The 21,185-nt window shown below is 37.9% G+C and overlaps 2 protein-coding genes across 5 annotated transcripts in view; one reads left to right on the top strand and one right to left on the bottom strand.

The window, feature by feature from the left end:
- Positions 1-1,375: 1,375 nt before the first annotated feature.
- On the top strand, positions 1,376-8,519 carry LOC121394454 (E3 ubiquitin-protein ligase DCST1-like). The gene is made up of 15 exons (XM_041565608.1): positions 1,376-1,439; positions 2,032-2,168; positions 2,490-2,658; positions 2,733-2,872; positions 3,508-3,706; positions 4,343-4,486; positions 4,835-4,956; positions 5,148-5,296; positions 5,409-5,508; positions 5,851-5,946; positions 6,033-6,159; positions 6,269-6,385; positions 6,724-6,866; positions 7,102-7,215; positions 8,251-8,519. Exons 1-15 carry the CDS (start codon positions 1,376-1,378, stop codon positions 8,473-8,475), a joined length of 2,046 nt encoding a protein of 681 aa, XP_041421542.1. The 3' UTR covers positions 8,476-8,519.
- Positions 8,520-13,059: 4,540 nt separating this feature from the next.
- pals2.L (protein associated with LIN7 2, MAGUK family member L homeolog) overlaps positions 13,060-21,185 on the bottom strand; it is a 42,731-nt gene continuing 34,605 nt past the window's right edge. For 3 of the 4 annotated variants that reach the window (XM_018242146.2, XM_018242148.2, XM_041565977.1), the window contains exons 8-12: positions 19,751-19,819; positions 18,430-18,591; positions 17,371-17,573; positions 15,496-15,624; positions 13,060-13,623 (exon numbers count right to left, since the gene is read on the bottom strand). In XM_018242146.2, coding sequence (XP_018097635.1) covers positions 13,447-13,623; positions 15,496-15,624; positions 17,371-17,573; positions 18,430-18,591; positions 19,751-19,819 — 740 coding nt within the window. In that variant the 3' untranslated portion in view covers positions 13,060-13,446. The remainder of the gene's footprint in view (positions 13,624-15,495; positions 15,625-17,370; positions 17,574-18,429; positions 18,592-19,750; positions 19,820-21,185) is intronic. The other variant, XM_041565978.1, reaches the window with a different exon arrangement.

Genomic DNA, 21,185 nt, shown 5'->3' with positions numbered 1-21,185 from the left:
TAACTGCTGTGTTAGCTTTATTGTGCCATTCCAAATGAAAACAATGTTTCAGCAAATACACACCTCCCCTTGTCAGGTTGATTTGGTATAGTACAATAAAGCTAACACAGTAGTCAATCATGGTGAATGCTGGACTCCCTTTATCTATATGAACTACACTAGGGCTTCTCTGCTGGAGGAGTCAACGCTAATTCTGCCCAATATTGCCCTACAGTATGGGGCAAATTTATCAAAGGTCAAAGTGAAAATTAAATTTCGAATTTTGAGTTTATTTTAGTGTAATTCGACTAGGGAATAGTCCATATTTGATTCAAATTTAAAAAAAAAATTTGAATATCGAAATGTATCATGTACTGTCTCTTTAAGAATTTAAAATCAGCTATTCACCATATAAAACCTGCCAAATTGGTGTTTTACCCTATTGGGGAACTTCTACAACCAATTTGGAGTAATTTGATGGACTTTTGAAAATCGAAGGTTTTTTTGTTGCCAACGTACATAAATATTTTATCACATTATTGCACAGCTCGGTACAATTGAAGGATGATTACATCAAACATACAAATCTAATTAAATAAAAACATACTAACTAAGGGATACAGAGGGTTGCCACGGCCCTGCTCATTAGAGATTAGAATATGTGTTTCTAAATATAGAGTTATTTTGCTATAATTTTTTTATTCTAAATATAAGTATTTATATAATAGACAATGTAATAGCTTTGAATAGATACAGAATGAAAATCCAAATAATGAATAATAAAATCCAAATGAATATAGAAAAAGAAAAGAAACCAGTAATATTAAAGAAGAAAATGAATGGGAAAAAACACTAGTAAGTTACTTGTCTTTTCTACTAGATATAAACAGGTTTATAATATATGATGGTATTTTAAACTTTGGAGTTATTTTGCTAAAAATATTTTAATTCTAAATATAAGTATTGGTATAACAGATTATACAAATCTGTATAATCGGTTTTGTATAACAAAAAATACAGAGTAATAGCTTTGAATAGATTTAGAATTATATATTCTGGTAGAAGCCAGAATGTTCCGGCAATTACAGGCTATTGTGACATCATGAAGTGGCTATTATGACATCATCAATTACATCACAATACCCTATTATGACATCATCAATTACATCACAATAGGTTAGTATATCAGACTATTGTGACATCATCATTTGGCTGAATGCCAATCTATCCCTATTATGACATCATCTGTGACAGTTATGCAGTGTGAAGGATTCACAGACACCTGTCATTCTTGTCTAAGCTTACGTGGAGAGTGGAAGCACGTTTGTGCCAAGCTCTTGCGTAAATTTAGAAAATGACAAATTTAAATATAAATAATAATGAAATACATATTAATATGGAAATAGAAAAGAAACCAGAATTATTAAAGAAGAAAATGAAAAGAAATCAGCCAAAGACTAGTAAGTAACTTTTTAGAGATAGAATGATAGATAAATGATAATAGAACCAGTAGTAGATACACATATGATTGAAATCATCCCAATGATTGCCTTTTATTGAATATAATGATGGCTGTACAGATCCTCTTGTTAGCTGTAAATGTGGGAGAGTCTATTGCCATTTACATAGTTATATTTTTAGAAATGTAATGTTATTCTTTATAGGATTTTAGCGCATGTCTATATTGGGCATTATATAACCAGTAGCTTTTTTATGTAACAGTGTAACAGTGTTTCCTGGATTTGATAGAAATGTTCTTTGTATTCCGAATTCTAGTTGTAGCAGTAGTGATGTTAGTAATATTTATGTATTTATTGGGGTTTTCAGCAACCAAATGCATATAATTTGAATATTTTTGTAGTTACAAGTTCTGATGAGCAGAAAGACCCTTTTAATCTCCTGTATCAATCAGTATTTAACCTGTATGTAAGATATATACACCCATGCATTATACAGCGTTGGGGAATTGTTTGGTTTTATAAATGGGTCTTACTAACAGACTCCAGCAAGCAATGATAATTGTACTTAATGAGTTGATTTCTGTCCTTTCAGCATTGGAACGGATCTTGGCTAAAATGCTCCCTACGTTGCTTTTTCGGTTTTTCTTCAGCAACAGTAATGAATATTATCAAGTGAAGTATTTCCTTGGAGCTATTGTTGGATTATGCATCGGAAGCGGTAAGAAAAAAGTGAAAAAATGAAGTGTGTGTGAGAGACTGATACAATGAGAGTATGGCATATAATAGGGGTAAGGTGTGTGTTATCCAGTCTAATACCTTTTTCTCTTTCTCTAGCACTTTACTTTTTGCTGGTTTATCCATTAACCACCTTGAATGACCAGATAAAAATCTGCATATTTATTGTTAATAATGGTGAGTATATACTTCTTTCACTGTTATCACTATTTATTTGTTATTTTATTGTTTGTAAGTATATTACTGTAATTTTTTCCTGGTTTGGGCCCTGTATATTTATGTGATAGCAAGTTATGGCCCTTGTTGTACTTATAGGCTGAACCTAATGCATCTCCCCCTGTTGCTCTTTTCTCAGCTATATTTTCCTTCGGATGGGCAATGTCCACTAATTTCCGCTGCTCGACATTGATGATATTCCTGCTTATCATGTGCCAAAGGACAGGTGCCCTAACAACTACAGTTGCTATCAAAGCAATCACTGATGGTATGTACTGGCTAGTCATTCTACTTACTCCGTATTTGTTCTTTACAATGTACTAAACCCTCTTCTCTTTTTAGGCCCTGTTCCTAATATGATGAAAAATATAGAATTACTTGTAATGAGCTTTGAGTGTACAGGAGAGATGACCCTTAACCACACAAAGATGATGTACACATCAATGATGGAACCTGTAAAGAGGATATTTGGTCAATTGACGGTAATGAAATTTATATTTTTTAGCAGAAAATGGTGGGACTCACAATTATGATAATTAATGACAAATCTTCATAAGTATTTTTGTAAATGATGCAAGATGTGTTATTATAGGTTTAACTGTATGGCTCAATACCTTATAGGCCTGGAATTAAAAGCCCTTTTACATTTGCACCTGTTCTTTACAAAGTGCACTTAATGCTTTGAGACCTTGAGTGGTACAGTCCTGTCATGTTAGATCAATGTGTATTGTTCTCTCAGTAATAATTTCATGGTCACCAGTTTGTGTATCAAATGCTGCAACTATGGGGGAAAATAGACCTCCCAGTTCACCCAAGTGGACTTACAGCCTCTTCTGTTCACTTGAATTGGATTTTTAATGGCACATTTATCAGTGGGTGAAAAGAGAGTTTGATAAACAATTCCTAAAAATCCTATACAAGTAAATGAAGTGGAGTTTCACACTTTTCACAAACTGTGTTGAGCTCTACTTCTACACTATTTTCATATATATATGCCCTTACATATTACTGAAATTAACGGTAAAGAGAATATATCAGAGAACAACTGGCAATAGTGGTTATAAGCACCGCTCAGCTATATTATCTGTATGAAAAATGTCTCTTTTTTTTTTTATAGAAACGGTCATCGAATTTGACAAAGGACACCAAAGAAATAACTGATGATTTCCGTGAGGTAGAAGAAGAAGTTGAAAGCACTGAGGGTTACGACAATGTGAGAGAGAAAGAACTGATAAGGGAAGAAATCGAGAGAAACAAAACGTTACTAATGAATACTCAGAAGAAATTTAGCATGAAGACTTTCCTACGCTGTGAACGTAAGTTTCCAAGTACACCCACTTTCATCTCACTGCATTTCATTTTCCTAAATACTTTATGTGCTGAAAATATATCACTGTTTTCTCAAACCAATGGCCACATGCAGGGCTGGAACTAGGGGTAGGCAGAGTAGGCAAGTGCCTAGGGCCCAAAGCTAGGAGGGCAGCAGACATGTACCTGCTCTATAGCCTATCCCATGCCCGGTCCCCTCTCTCTACATCTTTTTGCGCATCCGCCAATTCAGGCTTTCACGCATGCTCGTACACTGATGATTCACTCAACCGGTGCAGAGGCTGGCCAGGTTGCCTGGGGCTCCTGGCCGCTCAGGCCCAGCTCTGGCCACATGTGGTTTGATACCCCATGAATCAGATAAAACTTGGTGTAGGGGTTCTAGTAGCAGGACTGGTACCCTGTGTTCCTTTGTTCTGCCTGGAGCTGGAATGTTACACAGTGGAGTCTCCACATTCCCAAGCATTAAAGATCCTGATTCTTTTCATGATATTTATGTGTATGTAGAGAATTATGCACATCCTATATATACTAGATACCCGCATAATTGTGAGATGCAGGGTAATATGTAGGCTTTGGTGACAGCTCCATTACACAAATTAATGATCCATTTTCTTTCCTAACAGATCTCTTCGAAATGGGCATAGGGAAGTGCCATGAATGGTTTGATCAGAAATATGATGAATGCATGGAGACAATATGGTTACCTCTTCTCAATCATGCATTGTGCTGGCCAATGAAATTGAAATTTGTCTGCGGCGCTTTAAATTGTAAGTATCTTTAAACAAAATGTGACACTTGTAACCAAAAGTAGAAATTTAATTTGGCATTTTCACCATATATATTTATTTAGTGACAGGGGGTTACTTACTATAGGACAGCGTTATTTGTGCTGTCAAGCAAAACTTTTTATAAAAAAAAATAAGCAAAATTGTCTTATAAAATCCATAAATAATAAAAAGATAAATTTCAAAGTTTGATTGATTTCACCCATCTATATCATAATATAACATGTAATGTAAAGGTAATTCCCCCCTAAAATTCAACAAGAAATGTCTTGACAATAGTGGGAGGGAAGTATTTGTAGTTATTTATTGACTTGCTGCCTTTATTTCTAGGGTTCCTGCCATTGTGCAAGAAGCACATCCGCATTGACCCTTTGTTTGGAGAACTCTATGATAATATCAGTGGGGCCATTGACACATTCAAGCAAAATGTCACTATAGATGTTCAAATTACGGTAAGTTTCACATAATATGCCTCATCGGAGACTCTCTCCATTGCTGATAGGATCCTGTTTGTTATTTGGGTGCCAATCAATCGGTGCTTTTAAAATATTTCCTTTATTTGCTATGAAGTTCATCTGACGTGTCTTGTGATCCCCTTGGCTAGTATTTTCATATACTTTTTTCTCTCTTTGCCTGAACACAGGTCAGAAACAAAACCATATTTGATACGACACTGAAGAAAGTCAAACAAAATGTGTCAGAAACCGTTGAAGAGAGCGAATCAGTTTCACAGAAAGCTATGAAGGCTATAAAAATAGTTTTGTCTCTACTCTTCCTCCAATACATCAGTTCGTAAGTACATTCGTTTTATTTTACCAATTAATACTGTAGAAGCCAAATATCGATGGTTTACTTTGTGTGAGGTTTTTGTGTGGGGTTCACTCTGGTCCCTTTGTCTTTGCAGAGCTTTTGGCTATGTTGAGAATTACAATTCAAACCTTCGCCACGACAATGTGTACATAACAACGTACTTCAAACAAATTGACGCTCGTAGGAGGAAGCAGGTTAGTTTGGCAGCAAACATACTGTCTTTTGTTATGTATGTATATATTTATTTATGCTCTATAAATGCACTCATTTCTTAATTACATTTTGAAGTGTATACAAGTTATTATAAAGGTTTAGGAAGTATATAAGAATTAAGATGAGTGAGAATCCTAATGTGCTCTTCTTCTGTACATTAAATACTGCATGAGGAGCCCTAGGAGAGTAGATTTCAGTTTTTGAGTAAGAGTAAGTTTGTTGTTGGCTCATTTTGTTCAGAAGTGTTTGTTTTTCAAGTTAAGGATATTCAAAAATGTAAATGAGAGACCAGGAAATCACTCTTTTTTTTATTTATCCTACAGGGAAAGAGGCACCTGCTACCGCTGAAAAAAGGGGAACGTGCAGATTTAATTTACCCAATAAACTTTGCCCTCCATGGACCAGAGGTGAAAGCATTGGTAAGTACTTATCAAATAATCTCTAGCAGATTACGGTATGTTCCCTGCTTCTTTCATAAATACAATAATGAACTTTTCTCTTCCAGACAAGCGCTATGATAAAGTGCATTCCGCTGATTGTTATTTGCCTGCTTTTACTTGGACTGGATTTGGGTGTCCAAAATATCATGGACATTACTATCAAGCATTCCAATATTAGCTACAACTTTGGCTGTAAGTATGTCTTGAATGTACTACTGTATGTTTCTAACAGCAATCTGTTAATAGTTCATACTTCTTTCTGTTCCATATTGCTTAATCCACCTCTCTTTTTACCCTGCAGTTAAACACAATCTAGAAGTGATTGTTGGTGGCACCGGATTCCTGGCAAGATTTCTCCGGAACACAATCGGAAATATCAATACGTCCTCTAATGCGCTTCATGTGACCAATAATACTGGTATGTGCAAAGCTTCACTGACATTTCCAATGTGCTGTACTCCATGAGTTTAAAGTTATATAGATATCAATAGAACTTACATGTAGCAAGCAGTTTCATTGAAATGGGACAATCACACAGGTAGCTGATATGAATTGTATGGCCAAACAAGCTGTAGAACCATTAAGGTGAAATTGTTTTGGTTGACTTGCTTAACAGTTAAACTGCTTAGTTTCAGTCTGAATGAAAGGAATTATAAGTATCTTTCGAGGCTTCATTTTCTATTCATTTCCCAACAAGACATATCATTCATACTTGCAGCATTACTAATACTCCAGTTTCTTTCTGATTCTCCACAGTTTGTCTGGCGCAACCGATTCATCTGACGTCCCAGCAATATATCGGCACTTGTTTACTACTGACCATCACGCTGATCCTTCCTTTTGTCCAGATATACATGAGCCGACTGCGCAGAGTCCTGGCTGCTTACTTTTACCCTAAGGTAAGATATTATGGGCTGAGAGAGTTTTTTTATTTAGGAATATTTTGGAATTTATTAACCTGAGGGGCTTTTTTTAGCTTCTGGTAAAGTGGCCCATGTGTCTATTTTCTCACCTTGGCTCATGGCAGAAAGGGCACTACTAAATTTCACTAATTTTTGTCCTACTAATGAACTGATGTATTTCTTAGTGTAAATAACTGTGTAACACCTCCACCTGCTGCTTTCTTTCCTTTAGACGGAGAAAAGGCGAATTCTCCATCTCTATAATGAGCTACTGAGGTACAGGGACCTGTATTTAAATATAAAGAGGAAGAACTTAATGATCACTGCCAACCGCCACAGAAACTTTGTAAGTATTAACCTGAGCTTCTGTCTTTTACAGCTCATCACCCTACAGCACATTAGTTGGCACCCAACACACCAGCACCTTGCCTTAGCTTTCATTTTCCTACATTAGCTGCACTATGTGCAGGGCCGGCCTTAGGCCAATTGGACCAATTGGGCCCAATTGGGCCCCGCACCTCTGGGGGGCCCCGCACCACAGGGCAGCACAGATAATATTTCCCTCAGCACATGATGCTGCCTGGCCTGCCCCCAACTTTGAGAGTCCAGCCCATCCCCAAATCCATAGGTCTAGCCTGCCCCCAACTCTCATAGGCCCAGCTTTCCTCCAACCTTGATAGGCCCTGCCTGCCCCCAATCCAACCAAGCCTGCTCCCAAGCTGAATCGGCCCAGCCCCAAACTAATTGGCCCAGTCCACTCTCCTATTTCCTCCCTCTCTCTCTTACCCTGTGTGCCCCTATTATGTTACCTTGTCTGCCCCTTTCCTTTCTATTTTGTGCCTGTATGCCCTTATTTTCCTAAATACTTGGTGTGTCAGTAGCCAGCAACACTTTGTCTAGGGGCCCCGCCAACATGGTCCCAATTGGGCCCCACATTTGATAGGACCAGCCCTGACTATGTGCACAAAATACATTTGCTTACTCTTCTAATGCATTAGGGTGGTGGCAGACATGGCTACTGGGGGAGATTAGTTGCCCAGTGACCAATCGCCTCTTCTTCGGGCGACAAATCTCCCCTAAATACTTTCCTGCCGGCTAGAATATATATCGCTGGTGGGATGGCAGTCGGAACGATTTGTTTTTTCGAAGTTGCCTAACGAGGAAAGTTCAGACAACTTTGGAAAACAAATCGTTCCGACTGCCATCCCACCGGCCATTTTCATTCTAGCCGGCGGGAAGGCATTTAGAGGAGATTAGTCTCCCAAAGAAGAGGCAAGTGGCCAGTAGCCATATCTGCCACCACCCTTACTTCAGCTGCCATTGCTGTAAATAGATTCTCACGCCCCTTGGCTTGATATTGACTATATTGTGTTGTCCACAGATGATGTCTATACCTGGTATGCTATTCCGACAAATGAAATGGCTGAGAGTCATTATAAAGCGACGCTGTTTGGTTTGTAATGCCAAAGAAACCAAGACTTCCTACATTTGCAAGACATCAAACTGTGACACAGCCTACTGCCTCGACTGCTGGAAGGAGATAAAGAAATGCTGCTTTGTTTGCTTACCAGATGATTTAATTGAAAATTACTTCTGTGAAGAATAATACTACAGTGATGGCGACCCCTCCCCTTTTTTTAAAAAATATTTTGTATAATATACTTTTTTAATATATTTTTATAAAATATATTAAACATATTTTATATAATCAGTATTTAATAAACTTTTCTAAATATTTGTGTTAGATGTGTCTTTTGTATTTGAGACTGTATTTCATTGTTCAGTACTATCCGTAGGTAGGGAGGCAGTATTCAGATACATTACTGCTTAGTGATTACTGATTGGTCACATACAGATTATGTAATGTAATGTATGTAATTTCATTGCTTCCATTTTAACTAAAACAGGTAGGGTCTCTTCATGACATACAGTATAGGTATGGGATCCGTTAGGGGAAGGCCATCTTCCTCAATTTTAATGAAATAATTACGTTTTTTAAAATGATTTTCTTTTTCTCTGTAATAATAAAACAATACCTTGTACTTGATCCCAACTAAGATATAAGTCATCTTTATTGGAACAAAACCAGCCTATTGTATATGTTTGTTTACATGATTTTCTAGTAGACTTAAAGGTATGGACCCTCTTTTTTGGAAAACCCAAGCATCCTGTATTACAAGTCCCATACCTGTACTAAGTTAAACCTATGCACGATGGACATCCAACTGTACAGTGCATCACTGGCATTCATAATTAGAGTATTTTATCTTGGTACCTAATATGTGGGAGGTAAGATGCTGCAAAGTAAAAGCTTTGATGAGATTTTCATCAAAATAGTCACATTTAGGGAAGCTTTTACTTGGTAGTTTTGAGTAAAAAAAACACATTTACCCATTTTGGATTATAAAGACTTTCCTTTTAAAAAAGATATGATTTTCTGGGTTTAACTTACTTTTTGTGGGTTTATCGCACCTAAAATGCAACAAATGTGTTGATTTTGTAGTAGCTAAAATGGCATAAATGGGTGGGTGAAAAGAGAACTTTTGTTCTCTTATTTTTTATAGATTTCTGGGCTTTGTTTTAAGAGCCACAGCACCATTCATTCCAAATGAGTGCTCTTTTTATATAAGAAAATACTCTGTGAATATGTACAGATGATTTCTAATTCTTGCACATGTGGTTTCCTAGTTTCTCTTATTCTGATATCTGGATGGCGACCATAGTATATTTTGTATTCCATGCAGTGTTAGTGTCTTATTTCTTTCTAGTCATCTGCCATTTCTCCCACTTTGTACCCTGCCCTCCAGTTTTATGGCATTACCCTGTTCTTTGTAGCACGGGAGGGGGGGAGGGTTTTTGCGCCACCCTCCCTCCTCCCCCCTGGCCTACCCGTCCCGCTGGGCAAATGACCCTAACTTTGTATATGTATATACAGATCTGGGTGTCAAGTTACAGTTCAGCATAAGCACAACACAGGAAATCAAGCAAGTCTCAGAATGTTTATAAATCAAAAAGTTTTATTGCGATTGACATGTTGATCTATACAAAGACCTTTATATAGAGTGTGTTGCAAGGGGACTTTCCATATTGCTCTACACACCACTCTTTAAAGCAGTCTAATTTTCTCAGACTATGGGGCTGGCCCTTTTCAGGTGGCTGAAAGCAATGAATGGGGAATCTGACTGAGAAAGCAGATAGGGTGACATTAAGGGGCCCATTTACTTAGTTCGAGTGAAGGAATAGAATAAAACATACTTTGAATTTCGAATGTTTTTTTTTGGCGACTTCGACTTCGAACCGTTGTTCGAATATTTCGAAGTACTGTCTCATTAAAAAAAACGTTGACCCCCTAGTTCGCCACCTAAAACCTACCGAGCATCAATGTTAGCCTATGGGGAAGGTCGAAGAAAAATCATTCGATCGATGGATTAAAATCCTTCGATTCAAAGGATTTAATCGTTCGATTGAACGATTTTTCGTACTTGTTATGCCCTAAAGGAGGCCTCAAATGCAGAATAACAAAGTGAAAGGGATTGATCCTAGAAATGTGTGAAGTAGTGATTTGCAGGTTACGATCGGTTGGGTGGGGTCTGGTTGAAATTTGGGTTACCATTGCAGGTTAGGGTTGGCTAAGACTGGGAAGTATACTCCTCTGCTCCCAAAGATTTTGTGTCTTGGAACCAGAAGCAATCAATGGCATCATTTTGCAGGTTAGGATCAGGTGGGGGTTCAGTTTTTCCTCACTTGCACATCACTAGTCTGAAGAGGCAATTCATTTTTCAACGGAAATACATTTTTTTTTTTTAGAGCATTAGAATAATAGTTTGCAGAAAGCATCAATAAAAGATAAAGACTGAATCAACAACAGAATTAAAATTTTATTTTATGTGTTATTTTGGCTGTCATTTCATCAATATAAAATCATTACTGTTATAGATCTCAATCCGCTCTTGAACCCAGTTAAAATGATATAGAATCTCTCAGCATCTTATAAGTAAATAGGCAATGTATCCCTTAGTATCCTTTATTATTGATACCGGTCATAAGAAGCTGCTGTTACTCCCATCCTGTAATATAAAGTCAAAACAAACTAGATCAGGTTACAGCTGGAATTTTTATGCAAAGCCTTTAGGAACTGATGTTAAATATTTACCTGTGAAACATTTCCAGTTAATGAGACATCAATACAATAGCAGCAGGTATCGTACAGCGAGCTACAGATTATCTGCTCTAATTGTGTTTGTTGGGCACTTTTATCAGTTTTGGGCGATGATAAGCCATAACTACAGCTGCACCGCAATATAAATGAGTAACTAATTCATGGAAATTCCGAAGCCATCATTTTACAAAACTGCTGACTGTGATTTAGGCAAAATATACAACACACACATTGTACAAAATGAGCAGTAGGTCACATTTTATAAAGTATATACTGGCAGATCGCTTTGTTAATGTGGAGACCAAAAAGTAAAGCAGACATGTAAAAACAGGGATAAAGATGGACCCTCTTATACATAAAGGGGAGATAATAAACAAATACTGAATTCTGCTGAAAAGGTGAACACACAAACCACCTCAATCCATCTGATTTTATACAAGTGAAGGAGATAAGGCTCCACACCCAGGAAACCTTAGTCCCTAGCCCATTTTTTATGCCAGAAAAAGTCACAAAAATGTCTGGTAGTGTCTAAATAATAAATGTCCTGCATTGGAAATAATGGCACCACTACAACCTACTTTACACAGAGTTTGCTATAGCAGTATTAACCTGCAGCCCCACTCCTACTCATTTACCTCCATTCCTGCTCCCCACATATACATGAATGATTGGGGGGAATAGATGCAGGGCCTGCTAAAATTAGGGTAACAACCCAGCAATTCTGTAAAGTTCCTCCCTGTGTGACAACAGCCCAAGGTGCCAGAAAAACGCCCCAAAGTGCCTCCACCCCCCCCTTGCATTGACTTAAAGGTACAGTAACACCAAAAAATGGAAGTGTTTTAAAGTAATGAAAATATCAGGTCGTGTTGCTCTGCACTGGTAAAACTGATCTGTTTGCTTCAGAAACACTACTATAGTTCATATAAACAAACTGCTGGGGAGCAATGGCAGAAATTGAAAAACGGCTATATGGCACAGGTTAACTAATGGATAACAGATAACACCATTAGACAGACAGAGCTTATTTGTTAACTGCTGTGTAACCTGAGCCTTTTCTCCTTTGAATGGCTGCCCCCATTGCTACACAGCAGCTTATTTATATAAACAATAGAAGTGCTTCTGAAGCAAACACACCAGTTTTACCAGTGCAGGGCAACACTGCATTATATTTTCATTACTTTAAAACATTTTTATTTTTTGACGTTACTGTTCCTTTAAATTATCCTCTCCTGTGTTTCCAATGAAGCCAATGTGAGACAGCAGGGGGCTTTGAATCACCCCTTTGTATGACCCAAGATGCTGGTTTAGCTCTAGGAAGAAAGTCACCAAAGTGCCTCCTAAAATCATCGACTTCAACTGTGTTTTCAGCCCAAAAACATTTGGTAGTGATCCTGCCAGGGGTTTCACATTCAGATCAGTTTGAGGCTTTCTATCTCACCCCAGAATAAAGTTAGTGGTCACCGGAGGGCCACAGATGGACCCCATACTGCTTAAAGGAGAAGGAAAGTCATTTAGCACTTGGAGGTGCCAAATGTTAGGCACCCCAAGTGAATGTATTGCCTTACCTGAAACTGCACCGGCCGGGGTTATACCAGTGAGCACCACGGAGCGATCCTCTTCCAGCTTCTTCTTTCTTCAAATTTCCCGGGGCAGACGCATGTGCAGTAGAACGAAATTGCCGACTTTTTAGTTCGTCTTTTCACTCTAATGCGCAGCTGCGAGAAGAAAGACGAAGTCGGGAAGAGGATTGATCCGTGGTGCTCATAGGAACACCAGCCTGGGGTAAAGTAAGTAAATACATTCACTTGGGGGTGCCTAATATTTGGCACCCCCAAGTGTTAAACGACTTTACTTCTCCTTTAAGAGCTCTATAAACTATTTATATGGCATCTCCATTATCATACAATTTGGCCCTCAGATTTGTAGCGTATGAAATATTGTGGCCGCTGCATGGAAAAGGTTGGCCAGCTCTGCCCTAAACCATACAAACGTACGCATGTCTGTGACTACATTAAACACGAGAGGCTTACAAAATTTCAAGTATCTTTTATATCACAGTGAAAATGTAAGACCAAACGCTTATGTAAATGACACGTTTTCTTGAAGGAAAAAGGCAAAATGTACTCGGATGAAAGTTCACGTTAAATGCTTGAACGCATTTCCTTCATGTAAAATGAATAGAAAGATTATCTGTAAAAGTTATAAAAATTAAAATAAATTACATATTTAAGCACACTTTCCCTTCAAAATGTTATATAAAAATTCACAACAGTGTATGATCCTTGAAAACCTTTCTCAGGAAAAAAAAAAAAAAAAAGACACGAGTGCCGAAGGTCTCTTTACTGTCGGTTTGGCCTTGCTCTGTACAGACTGCCTGGCAACTGTTGCCGGGGTATCGTTCTTCCTCTCCCAAAGGAATCAATAGACCCAGCTGATCGGAACCCATTGTTGTTCTGTCCTCAGTTTGTGCACGGCCGCCTGCAGTTTCTCAAAGGCTTTGTCTAAATTATCATTCACTATTGTCACGTCAAAGTAGTGGTTGTAGGCTCTCATAATCCGAGCGCTTTCATCTACTGTTTTTTTCAAATCGGAATCCTACGGGAAGAAACAGAGAGATTGAGATCTGTGGGAAATCAATCCACAGAATAACTATTCCAAAGGCAAATGAAATAAGCTGATAATATCTCCAGTTTATTGGTCTGTGTATGGGGCCTCCCAATAGATTTATGCCCAAAAATCAGATATTCTGTAGGTTAGGATTCCACTGGGCGAGGACCACATAGGTGTGTTAAAGGAATTTTCCTCTTAGTATAATATAGAGAAAGATATTAGAGATAATTAGCAATTTGTTTTCATTTTGTATTATTTGTGGTTTTTGAGTTATTTAGCTTTTTATTCAGCAGCTCTCCAGTTTGCAGTTTCAGCAATTTGGTTGCTAGGGTCCAATTACCCTAGCAACCATGCATTTAACAGACTGGAATATGAATAGGAGAGGGCCTGTATAGAAAGAGGAGTCATAAAAAGTAGCAATAACAATAAATGTTTAACTTTATAGAACATTTTGTTTTTAAACGGGATCAGTGACCCTGGTTTACAAGATGGAAAGAGTCAAAAGAAGGCAAATAATTCAAAAATTATAAATAAAAAAAAGAAATAATGAAGACCAATTGAAAAGTTACTTAGAATTGGCCATTCTGTAACATAGTGAAAGTTAGTAAAGGTGAATGACCACTTTAATGCGTCCTACTGATGGTTCTCCCTAGACTCCTGTTATGATCTGACAATGAATGTCCAGCTTTAGTCCTAACTGCCTTACCCACATTGTTGAAACCTGTGCTGTTTGGGTGGAGAAACCCCTGCCTCCATTACTTCCCTGCAGAGATCGGCATTGGGTAGAAGGAACAAACAAAAGCAACACCAGTACTGCGCCTGCTCCAGTCCCCTCCTTCCTGATTTGCTCAGCATGAACTGTATTGGCAGCCAATGGGATTGATTCTATGCAAAAAGCTGGATATTCCCTTTACACTGATATTCAAAGCTCTTCCCACTAGCCAGCTTCCATCCACACTCTAGCTCTGAACCGAACATAAACTCATGCTTTTAATGGTCCGTTTCTGACCTCTTGCCTTTCTTCTTCTCCTCTTAGAAATTTCATCCCATTCCTGGCAGCAAGTTATGTCTTAAGAATCTGCCTGTTTCTACTTCCTCCAAGACCCAACTAAAGAAAACGATCAGATCAGACTGCCATAAAGGATCATCTGCAGTTTTCAACAACATTATGGGGCCTATTTACTAACATTCCGATTCCTTTTTTTTCCTCCACATAATGTATTTTTCTCTAAAAATATTTTTTCTCTAAAATGCTAAAAATTTGAGTTTTATGAAGTGTAAAATCCACAAAAAACTCTAATACAAAAATTCTCCAAGTAAAGCCGTCGAGGTCCCATAAATCAGTGGGAGTTGTGCCGATTCTATTGCACTTGTTTTTAGCTATTCAGACTTTAATGGCTTTTTTTCAGCTAGTAATTATTCAATAAAAGTGAATTCTTATTGGTTTTATAGATAGTTGTTTTCCTGCACTTTTTTACGTTCATACTTTTTATATTCTGATCTTTTAATAACCTTCATGGCATACGTGATTTAAAGAAAAACCCCTATATGTAATACATTTGCCCAGGGGCAGTAACCCAAACCAACCAATAAACAGATGACCAGTAAATACAACATGTTGATTGGTTGCTATGGGTTACTGCTCCTGAGCAAACTTAGTGCCTTTTATATCCTCCATAGAGCTTGTGATTTCAAAAAGCTCCAGTACCAATAAAACTCAACCTTAATACATTCCACAAGCTTTAGTCCCTCCAAGCTTTAATCTTGCTCTATAATCCCGTATCCTTGTTGGTAGCACAAGTCCCATAGAATGCTGCTGTAACAAGCGGTGCAATTTAGTAAATGCCGGCGACTTACTGTTAAAAGCTTTGTAGTGATTCCAGCGTCAACAACAGCTTTGTGCATGGCTCGAAGTGTTTCAAACTCTGGAGCGGCAATAAAAACGACATATGGCATAAATTCGGCTGTTCTTAGCACTTTTAAAGCCTGAAATAAAATAAAAAGCAGAAATGTGAAGTATTTTGTATTCGCTTAACCAACAATATACTGGTGAGAGTTTATAGCTTGCTGCTATTTCTACCTTAGAAAGTAAAATGTTAACCCTTTAATTCTCAGCAGAATGAACACCACCCGGCCCACAAGCTCTGCCATTTAACACCGACTTGTCTGACATGTATGTGCATCTTCATCAACTTACCTTCCTAAAGAGACTATGCCCACCAGTCTTTTTATCTATATCCCCGTCCCAACTGCCTGTGAGTGATCAATAAAGACATGTTCACTCATTGTAAAGCATGACCAATATAAACAGGCGTCTCTTGTGTAAGAGAAGCCATCAGGGATAAAAAGGTGGTGCTGCACCATTGATTGGGTGGCAGCAAGAGGAAAAGAGAAAAAGTGATTCTGATTCTTGCCTCCTGTTATCTGTATTTTTACATACAGGTATGGGACCTGGATAACGGATCTTTCCGTAATTTGGATATTCATACTTTAAATCTCCTAAGAAAATCATGTAAACATCAAATAAATTATGATTAAGTGTCCTTGGGGGACACAAAACGCATCAGGCTTTTATCTTTTAATACATAATGTAAAATAAAGACTTTTTGTACTATTTAAAATTTGGGCTCCTGGATTCTACTGATTGTTCGAGTTTGGTGTTCCGGAGTGGTGCCAGCCCGTAATTCCAGTTTTCTGTGTCTAAACATTAAATAAAACCAAATAAAGCGTTTTTTGCTTCCAATAAGTATTAATTATATCTTAGTTTGGATCAAGTACAAAGTACTGTTTTATTACTACATAGAAAAAGGAAATCATTCAAAATTTGGATCATTTCATTACAAAGGAGTCTATGGGAGATTACCATTCCGTAATCTGGAGCTTTCTGGATAACGGGTTTCCGGATAATGAATCCCATACCTGTACTACACATCTAGATCTTCATCTTGTGCAATTAACTGTACCCCACATGTGGGGCTAGGCCTGCCAGGGGAAACTGCTGGCTCAGTGAAGACTGATAGCAAAATTACAGGAGCGATATGTTTTACTAATGAGTTTTCATTTATATTCCAAAATACAGAATACATTTAAATGGTCCTGCTTTTTTTGCTTGCATACTGCTCTATATGCTGATGTTGCCTTTAAGTCTTTATTACAGTACAGGTATTGTATCCGTTATCTGGAAACCCATTATCCAGAAAGTTCTGAATTACAGAATGGCTGCATCTCATAGACTCCATTTTATCCAAATTTCTAAAAATGATTTTTGAAATCTCTGTAATAAAAATACAGTAGCTTTTACTTGATCCCAACTAAGCTATAATTAATCATTATTGAAAGTACAATCAGCCCATTATTTAATGTTTACATGATAGTCTAGTAGACTTAGGTATGAAGATCCAAATTACGGAAAGATCCAAGAAATCCAGAAAGCCTCAGGTCCCAAGCATTGGATAACAGGTCCCATATCTGTATAATATATTAAAATATAGTATAATAGTTGGGATCAAATACAAGGTACTGTTTTATTATTAGATAGAGAAAGAAAATCATTTTGAGAAATGTGAATTGTATTCCTGTAAATCAGAGCTTTCTGGATAATGGGTTTCCAGATAATGGATTCCATACCTTTGCCTAAATCAGCTATATATCTATCTGTGAGATATATATGTATATCTTTATGTGGAAACAGAGACTACATAATTATAACAGCATTTTTTATAGAAAACTGACCTGCGGGTTAACATCTAATATGCAAGTTCGTCCAGCCATAACCACTTCATGTATGGAGTCAATCTTGGTCCCATAGAGATTTCCCTCATATTCTCCATGTTCCAAATATCTTCCAGCCTTTATATCCCCTTCCATTTCCGTTCTTGATACAAATCGATATGCGTGACCATCTTTTTCATCTTCTCTTGGCTTGCGAGAAGTGACTGCATGAAAAGGAACAAATGGGGAATGTGTATGTCAGTCACATGATATAGTGAATAAAGTACCCCTCTTGTAAAATATAAGGATATTATAAGTTACCGAGGAGTTTCATGACCATATAAAAACACGAGGCCGAAGGCCGAGTGTTTTTATACAGGTCATGGAACTCCGAGGTAACTTCTAATATCCTAATATTTTGCAACTGGGGGAACTTTATTTATTATAATACACAAGTTTCAGTGAGTCGTAACAAATGAGACAAATGAGAAATAACATCAGAACTCACGGTGTATAAGGATATAATTTACAAGATATTCATGGCTTTTGTGTATTATATAGTGAATAAATTACCCCCTCTTGTAAAATATAAGGATATTATAAGTTGACCATGACCATATAAAAACACGAGGCCAAAGGCGGAGTGTTTTTATACAGGTCATGGAACTCCGAGGTGACTTCTAATATCCTTATATTTTGCAACTGGGGGTACTTTATTTATTATAATACACAACAGATAATGACATCAGAACTCACTGTTTATAACTGATGACATTAGAACTCACCGTTTATAAGGATATAATTTACAGTATAGATGATACAACCTACCATGCTGGCTGTCAAGTATCTGACTGTGCCATTAATCCTACATTTTCCACGTTTCACTTTAAACTATGCAATGAGGCACAAGCATGGCAACATCAAAGCTGGTTCACGAAAAAAATTGGTTTATAATGAGTCAAAGTAGGATATAAATAATGTAAAGCTTGTTCCAATGGCTGCAGGGACCCTAATTCTATAGGATTTGTAATGAATGGGGATATGTCTACATTTATGTAAATTTATGAGTTAGAAACATACATGGTACAGTTGTTCCGAACTGTGTAGGGTTCAATACAATGAGCCTGTTCTTTAAGCTTCTCCGACCCACTCCTTGGGCGCCAATTAAAACTAGAGTCTTCCTCTGAAAAGGAGGCATCCGAGCTACCTCCTCATATATCTGAATCTCGTGACGGTCAAATTCTGTGGATACACGAAGAGAGTAAAAGTAACTTTTATTTGCTTATTCTGAGACATTCAATACTGAAAATGTAAAGTGGTAGTTCACTTTTAATTAACTTTAGAATCTTTCTCAATATTTTCTGAAAACAACTCCGACCAAATCCGTAATGTTTTTTTCTCCGTGTTTATCAATACACTTTCCCAAAAACTTTGTTTGCGGGAAAAAATCCATAAAATCGCGAAAAAAACCTAATCTTACATATTATTTGGATTTCCCACCCGAAAACTCAGATTTTTTGGAGTTTTGCCTGAAAACCACAAAATCTTCCGATTATTGCACAAAACCCAGCGTAGATCAAAATATCTTTGATACTTCTATTGACTAATATGCCACCTCGGCAGGTCTGAGATGCTGGATTTTCAGATTCAGACTTTTTTCATCCTCAGGGTTTTTTTCAGATTTTATTCTAAAAAAACAAACTTTTCGGGTTTTTGGCATTCGGAGTTTAGTAGATAACCCCTAAGTATGTTATGGAACGGCGAATTCTAAGCAACCTTTTAATTGGCCATCAATATTTTCTATATATTAATATATATATTCCAATTCCAAAGGTGCACTCCGTTGACTCAGTAAAAACCTGGGTGCCAGCCGTAAAGGGCAAATATTTGCACAAAGAGCAACACTCACAGGGTTGTTTCCAATGCAAGCAAACTGTGTTTATTCCACTCAACGTTTCGATCCCCCCACAGGGATCTTCGTCAGAAGATTACAGACAAACAACTAGTAATGGGTTCTGGTTGTTTGTCTAATCTCCTGACGAAGATCCCTGTGGGGGATCGAAACGTTGAGTGGAATAAACACAGTTTGCTTGCATTGGAAACAACCCTGTGAGTGTTGCTCTTTTTTTTTTTTCTTTTTTAGGATTTTAAGATGATGGGAATGATAAGCAATTGGGTTTTAACTGGCCACTGGCACAGTATTGGTTAATATAATAGATACAAAGCAATATTCACACCATGTACTGAACTTTCCCATTGCTGTATTTTTATATAGACAGCTCATCAGAGCAAGATAAGGATAATAGGCAGATATTGTAAGTAACAGAGCAAGCTATGAAGTAGTGACTTCTCTGTCTGTAAAATGTGAGGTTATAATGTTTTATTTACAGTAATAAATTACCAGCATTTCTTGTGGTAAGATACATCATCTTTTTCTTTTTCTTGCTTGTTACTGTGCCACAAAACTGACCTGAAAGCAAATATATGTATTAGTAAGCAACGTGCAATTGTGTAGTCTTTAGTGGGATATTGCACATGTTTATATCTCCATACACACATACACACACAAACATACACACAGGCAATTGTGATCTAGTAGATCAGTGGGGAATATGCAGGGAATGAGGCCCTGACTGATAAGCACTTTCAGTATATGGAAAAAGTCAAAGTTCAGCAGAACCTGTGATTAAGTGCCTTCTGGGCATGGAATGAGTGAGGCTTTTGAAAGGAAATATTTATTTTTATCACTGGATAATCTCAATAGGTTGGTTTTGCTTCCAATAAGGATTAATTATATCAAGTACAAGCTACTGTTTTATTATTACAGAGAAAAGGAAATCCCTTTTAAAAATGTGGATTATTTAGATAAAATGGAGTCTATGGGAGACTGCCTATTCCTTAATTCAGAGCTTTCTGGATAACTGGTCCCATACCTGCACTCCCAAAGTCACTGCTCAGTATTGGGGATAAATGCCCATCAACATAATACCCATCAGCACATTCCCACTATATGCTCGGTTCTGTATCAGTATAATGTGAGGAATCAACAGACACAGTTCCAGATTTATACTCATTATGTAGCAGGGTTAAGACCCAAGGGAATGGTCAAGAAAGGTAAAAAATGGGAAAGGTGGAGCAGAAAGTGCATAAGAAGCAAGTGTGATCAAGTCAATAAAACAAAAGCAGCTGGAGTAGAAGGCAAAGCGGGAGATTCTAACTTGAAACTATAACATGCGCAACACGTAATACACACAAAGTATATATATGTATAGTGTGTGTGTGTGTGTTGTGTATTTATATATTTATGCACTCTGCTGAAGGAGATCTGCTGAGAAGACCTGCCTATAGAGTCTAAACAAAATACAACCTCTATATAGCCTTTTACACAGTTCTGGACTGGGGGTCTCCACTTGTGAGCTACCCACTGCCACAGTCTCCACCCCCTATGCAACTTGACCCACTTCAACCTTCTACCCCAACCTCGAACCATCCACCCCAACCTCGAACCATCCACCCCAACCTCGAACCATCCACCCCAACCTTGCACCTTCCACCCCAACCCTGCACCTTCCACCTCAACCCTGCACCTTCCACCCCAACCTTGCACCTTCCACCCCAACCCTGCACCTTCCACCCCAACCTTGCACCTTCCACCTCAACCCTGCACCTTCCACCCCAACCTTGCACCTTCCACCTCAACCCTGCACCTTCCACCCCAACCTTGCACCTTCCACACCAACCTTGCACCTTCCACTCCAACCTTGCACCTTCCACCCCAACCTTGCACCTTCCACCTCAACCTTGCACCTTCCACCCCAACCTCGCACCTTCCACCC

This window comes from Xenopus laevis, chromosome 6L, assembly GCF_017654675.1.
Source record: "Xenopus laevis strain J_2021 chromosome 6L, Xenopus_laevis_v10.1, whole genome shotgun sequence".
In the NCBI taxonomy this organism is placed as follows: Eukaryota; Metazoa; Chordata; class Amphibia; order Anura; family Pipidae; genus Xenopus; species Xenopus laevis.
The sequence above is the reverse complement of the archived record's forward strand: the minus strand, read 5'-3'. Positions and strand labels throughout refer to the sequence as shown.

What these genes read in the sequence shown, in the direction of transcription:
- LOC121394454 (XM_041565608.1), top strand. Translation starts at nt 1,376, where the DNA reads ATGGAAATAGAAAAGAAACCAGAATTATTAAAGAAGAAAATGAAAAGA. An exon ending in GACTTTCCTACGCTGTGAAC is followed by an intron (nt 3,707 to 4,342) that starts GTAAGTTTCCAA and finishes CTTTCCTAACAG; the next exon opens with ATCTCTTCGAAATGGGCATA. An exon ending in TGTCTGCGGCGCTTTAAATT is followed by an intron (nt 4,487 to 4,834) that starts GTAAGTATCTTT and finishes CTTTATTTCTAG; the next exon opens with GGTTCCTGCCATTGTGCAAG.